At 63.7% G+C, this 4,949-nt stretch overlaps 1 protein-coding gene across 1 annotated transcript; it reads left to right on the forward strand.

The window, feature by feature from the left end:
* The first annotated feature begins 2,221 nt into the window (after positions 1-2,221).
* DUSP9 (dual specificity phosphatase 9) lies at positions 2,222-4,949 on the forward strand. Its single transcript, XM_042974643.1, has 3 exons — positions 2,222-2,588; positions 3,871-4,320; positions 4,624-4,949. Exons 1-3 carry the CDS (start codon positions 2,222-2,224, stop codon positions 4,947-4,949), a joined length of 1,143 nt encoding a protein of 380 aa, XP_042830577.1.

Below are 4,949 nucleotides of genomic sequence, written 5' to 3' on the forward strand. Positions count from 1 at the left end.
GCTTTTGTGTCCTTCCCGCCTTAGTTGCACATCTTGTGGTGCCCACCCTGTGTGCATAGCTCTGCCTTCTTTTAGTTAGTTCTTTGGGATAGATTCCGAGCAGCGGCCAGAGGGTGTGGATTTCTTCCTAGCTCCGGATGCCTGTTACCAAACTAATTTCCAGAAGGGCCATGCAGATAAGAGCAGCACTGGGTGTATTCACTTTGAGAACATTTTACCAATGTACTAGGTGGAAAGTGTTACCTTGTTTTCCACCGTCACCTTGTTTTGTTTTGTTTTGTTTTGTTTTGTTTGCCTTCCCTCCATACCTGAGGTGGAAACTTCTTCCCCCAAAGGTTGCATTTCTTTCCTCGCGCGGTCTTTTCTAGTTCCTTGCACATTTATTGGAGCCTTAACCTTTTGATTAATTTGTATGAGCTTTATCTTACCTGCTGTACATTTTTCTTCAACTCTGGTGTTTGCTTTTGATGGGTTTTAAGCAGGGAAGGGACACTTATCACACCCCGCATTATCGAGTTCAGTCTCCCTATTACTGACCTGTGCGGCTAAGTTGGGAGTGCTGAGCAAGCAGGGACCCTGTGTGTCCTGCCTGTTCGTCATCCTGTGTCCATGGAAGGTATGGAGGCCACTGGCCTCTGATGAACAAATGATGTGGAGGCAGGGAGAGAGGGCTTTGGAGGCTGTGACGGGGACCTGGTCAAGAGTTGGCCAGCACGAGCCCTCACTGCGGGGAGCAGAGGGCAGAGTACAGGTGTAAGAGATGAATTTAAGTCGAAACTACTTGGCTCTTGACCAGGGAGGAGGCAGAGGGAGAGGCCAGGGATGATTCCTGGGACAGTGACGTGGTTAAGAGCGGAGCACCTCAGTTAGGGACTGGGGACTCAGGGCTCCTGGCTGGCTAAGGCCATGTGTGAGGGAAGCTATGGGGGGGGGGGGCGGGTGCCCAGAAGCTGTCATCTGTCCTCCTAGCCCTTGGGCAGAGTTCTGGGCCAGAAGACAGCAATGGGTTTCTGGTCTGGCTTCCTCCTCCCCTCCATGATTTCAGTGGCATCCCACAGTAGCTCGAGGTGCTGACTGTGATGAGCCCATTAGAGAGATGGGGTCACTAAAGTCCAGTCAGTGGACGTGATGGTCCAGGGTCAACGAGTGAGTAGGGCTGGGCGGCAGCTTCTGGGGCAGGGGCACTGGGCTCTTATCCCTGTCCCTCCCCCCTACTTCTAGCGGGGCAGAAGAACTGAGACTGGTCACCTGCTGGGCCCCTGACCTGCCCTTGGCCTCTGCCCCGGGCCCGGTCCCGCTTCGGTGCGAGCCCCAGCTCAGCGCGCCACTTGGGGGCCCACCCGACTGCTTCGCTGGCACCCGTTGGCTCGCCGGCCCCCCTGAGCCCGCCCCCGCTGCCCCGCCCCTCCAAACGGCAACTCCACGTCCAAAGGCAGCGGCTTCCAAGGTGGAAGCTGGGTCCCGCTGCCAGGAAGCTGCCGGTTGGAGAGCTGCGCGGGACTCAGCGTCCACGTGCGCGCCTGCTTCGCCACCCCGCCCTCTTCCCCGGAGGCCGGGCCCGGGGACGCCCTACCGGGGGAACCGAGCCCCGCGTCGCGCGCTGGCCTCGGCTCGGACGTCTGCCCGCGGCAGCCCGCCGCGCGATCACCCTCCAGGTCTCTTGCCTCCCGTTTCCTCCTCCCGGGCGCCACCGGGGCCGGGTCAGCTCCGAGGAGGCCAGCTCAGGCCCATCCCTTCGGCGCCACCTCTACTCCCCCGGCCGCCTCTGCCGGAGCACACACCCCCAAAGTCGGAAGCTTGAACTTGGGGAGCGATTGCGGGCAGGCCAAGCGAGAGCCGCGGGAAGGGGGTGTGCTGCGGGGTGGCCGTAGCCTCAGGCGGCCCCAGCGGCGCTCCGAGGGCCCATCGGACACCCGGCCTTCCTCTCCTGGAGGACCTCTCCCTCCTCCCCTCCAGGAGCCGGCCGCCGCGCCAGGCGTTTTCCTCCTCCGAGGGCTCGAGGCGCCCCTCCGCGCGTCCTCGCCGAGGGAGGGGGCGTGAGAAGAGAAGCGGGCCGTGCAGGGGTGTCCCTGCGGGGCTCTCGGCGCCCGCCCTGGGCATGCGGGGTGGGCTTCACGTCTCGGCCTCTTGGCGGCCGGGCGCGGGGGACGCGAGCTCACGCCGCGCGCCTGCCCCTCTCTCCGCAGCGCCGGCGGGCGGACGGGCCGGGAGCCGCGAGCCCATGGAGGGTCTGGGCCGTTCGTGCCTGTGGCTGCGGCGGGAGCTGTCGCCCCCGCGGCCTCGGCTGCTGCTCCTCGACTGCAGAAGCCGCGAGCTGTACGAGTCGGCGCGCATCGGCGGGGCGCTGAGCGTGGCCCTGCCCGCGCTGCTGCTGCGCCGCCTGCGGCGGGGGGCCCTGTCGGTTCGCGCGCTGCTGCCCGGGCCGCCGCTGCAGCCGCCCCCGCCCGCCCCGGTGCTCCTGTACGACCAGGGCGGGGGCCGGCACCGGCGCGGGGAGGCGGACGCCGACGAGTGGGAGGCCGACTCGGTGCTCGGCACCCTGCTGCAGAAGCTGCGCGAGGAAGGCTACCTGGCATACTACCTCCAGGGTACGTGCGGGCGCTGGCGCGGGGCACCGGCCTGGGAAGGGCCCCGGGCCCCCGGGGGCTCGCAGGGCCACAGCTTCCCCGGGGGGCGGGGGGGGGGTCCTAATGCATTTGTCCCTGGGCAAGCCCAGCCTTATTTTACCTAAAGTGGAGCTGAGATCCACTCTCCCCTGAGAAAGACCTGGGGCAAGCCCTTCGCCCTGGAGAGCCCCAGTTTCTGAGTCTGGAAAATGGGGAGAATCCGGCTGCCCTGCCCTGCCCTGCCCAGCCCTGCCTCAGGGGACGCTCAACAATAGAGTACCAAGTGCGACTCCCAATCTCCCGGGAGGACGTCACCACCCCCACCCCGCCCCCGCAGCTGCTCTGCCGCGGGCAAAGGAGGCAGGGGCACAAGAGGACAAATCCCCGCTCTGCAAAGGCTCCGGAATGGGGAAGGGGTGGTGGGGGAGAGAGAGAGAGAGAGAGAGAGAGAGAGAGAGAGAGAGAAAAGCAGTGAAGGTAGGAGGAAGCAGAGACCTGTCCCATCATAGCCACGGGCTGGGGGACGGAAAGGGATAGGCTGATACAGGCCTGTTGGCTCCTTGAGGAGCCAAACACACACCCAGAGGCCCAGGGTAGGGACAGGGTTCCCAGGAGCCTGCAGAGCCAGCTCCCCACTTCCCCATCAAGGCGGCTCATTGGACTGTTGTCCCTTGCTCCATTCTGAATGCACGGGGACACAGAAACCTATAAAGCGTCGGATGTCCAGGCCCCACACCTAGCCCGGGAAAATAGTTATCCATACACGAAGGAGATGCTCACTTCTTGGGACTTTGAATCGACCCAGGAGGAATGATGCGCTCGCTCTCAGGCTCCTGCCTCTTGGGGTGCTCCTGCTTGAGCTGGATGGGGGAAGCACCCAGGGACAGAACTCACATCTGAACCTTTCCTCTTTTTACAATTTTTAAAAGTGTTTACCTATTTTTGAGAGAGAGAGAGAGAGGCAGAGCATGAGTAGTGGAGGGGCAGAGAGAGGGAGACACAGAATCCGAAGCAGGCTCCAGGCTCTGAGCTGTCAGCACAGAGCCCGACACGGGGCTCGAACTCACTGACCGTGAGATCATGACCAAGCCAAAGTCCTACGCTTAACCGACCAAGCCACCCAGGCGCCCCAGGTTGCTGACTGTTGAGTTCCCTTTGGGGACCTCTGCAAGCCCCCTCGGGTGTCTGAGTCGTATCCCCAGCCAGGGGTGCTTGGTTGCCCAGGTGGCCAAATCGACAGGACGGTCCTCCTCTCCCCTCCCAGGTGGCTTCAGCAGATTCCAGGCAGAGTGCCCCCACCTGTGTGAGACCAGCCTCAGCAGCCGGGGTGGCCCAAGCACAGCCCCAGTGCCCAGCCCAGTGGTGGGGCTGGGCGGCCTGTGCCTGGGCTCGGACTACTCTGATGCGGAATCCGAGCCTGACCGCGACTCCATGAGCTGTGGCCTGGATTCGGAGGGTGCCACGCCGCCCCCAGGGGGGCTGCTGCCATCCTTCCCTGTCCAGATCCTGCCCAACCTCTACCTGGGCAGTGCCCGGGATTCGGCCAACGTGGAGAGCTTGGCCAAGCTGGGCATCCGCTACATCCTCAACGTCACCCCCAACCTGCCTAACGTCTTCGAGAAGAACGGCGAGTTTCACTACAAACAGATCCCCATCTCCGACCACTGGAGCCAGAACCTGTCCCAGTTCTTTCCTGAGGCCATCGCGTTCATTGGTGAGTCTGCTCGGCCCCCTCTGCCCCCCTGCCCCCTGCCCCCCCAGGCCTGGGTCCTGGCCTCTCTCACTCCCCCATGAGGGCCCCGTGATGCACTTGGCTGCCGTCCGCAGAGCCCAAAATCGGAGCGGCTCTTCTGGGGGCGGGCAGTGCCGGCACCAGCTCCCGGAGGCCACCGGCGAAAGCCCCTGGACTCCTCAGGCAGGACAGGGCTCCCAGGCCAAACCGGCCAGAGCCACTCGGTTCCAAGAGGGCGGAGCGGGGCCCGCAGGTCACACTGACCCCCGCTCTGCCCCCATCTAGATGAGGCCTTGTCGCAGAACTGCGGGGTGCTCGTTCACTGCCTGGCAGGCGTCAGCCGCTCTGTCACCGTCACTGTGGCCTACCTCATGCAGAAGCGCCACCTCTCACTCAACGATGCCTATGACCTGGTCAAGAGGAAGAAGTCTAACATCTCACCCAACTTCAACTTCATGGGGCAGCTGCTAGACTTCGAGCGGAGCCTGCGGCTGGAGGAGAGGCGCGCCCGTGAGCGCAGCAGCGGGGGGCAGGAGTCGGCCACCTCCGACCCACCGTCCTTCTTCACCACCCCCACCAGCGACGGTGTCTTTGAGCTGGACCCCACATAG

This window comes from Panthera tigris, chromosome X (genome assembly GCF_018350195.1).
Source record: "Panthera tigris isolate Pti1 chromosome X, P.tigris_Pti1_mat1.1, whole genome shotgun sequence".
Lineage (NCBI taxonomy): Eukaryota > Metazoa > Chordata > Mammalia > Carnivora > Felidae > Panthera > Panthera tigris.

Excerpts from the sequence above, each read along its gene's own strand:
- DUSP9 (XM_042974643.1), top strand. The coding sequence starts at position 2,222 with ATGGAGGGTCTGGGCCGTTCGTGCCTGTGGCTGCGGCGGGAGCTGTCG. Across the intron at positions 2,589-3,870 it reads CCTGGCATACTACCTCCAGG|GTGGCTTCAGCAGATTCCAG; the intron begins GTACGTGCGGGC and ends CTCCCCTCCCAG. Across the intron at positions 4,321-4,623 it reads TGAGGCCATCGCGTTCATTG|ATGAGGCCTTGTCGCAGAAC; the intron begins GTGAGTCTGCTC and ends GCCCCCATCTAG.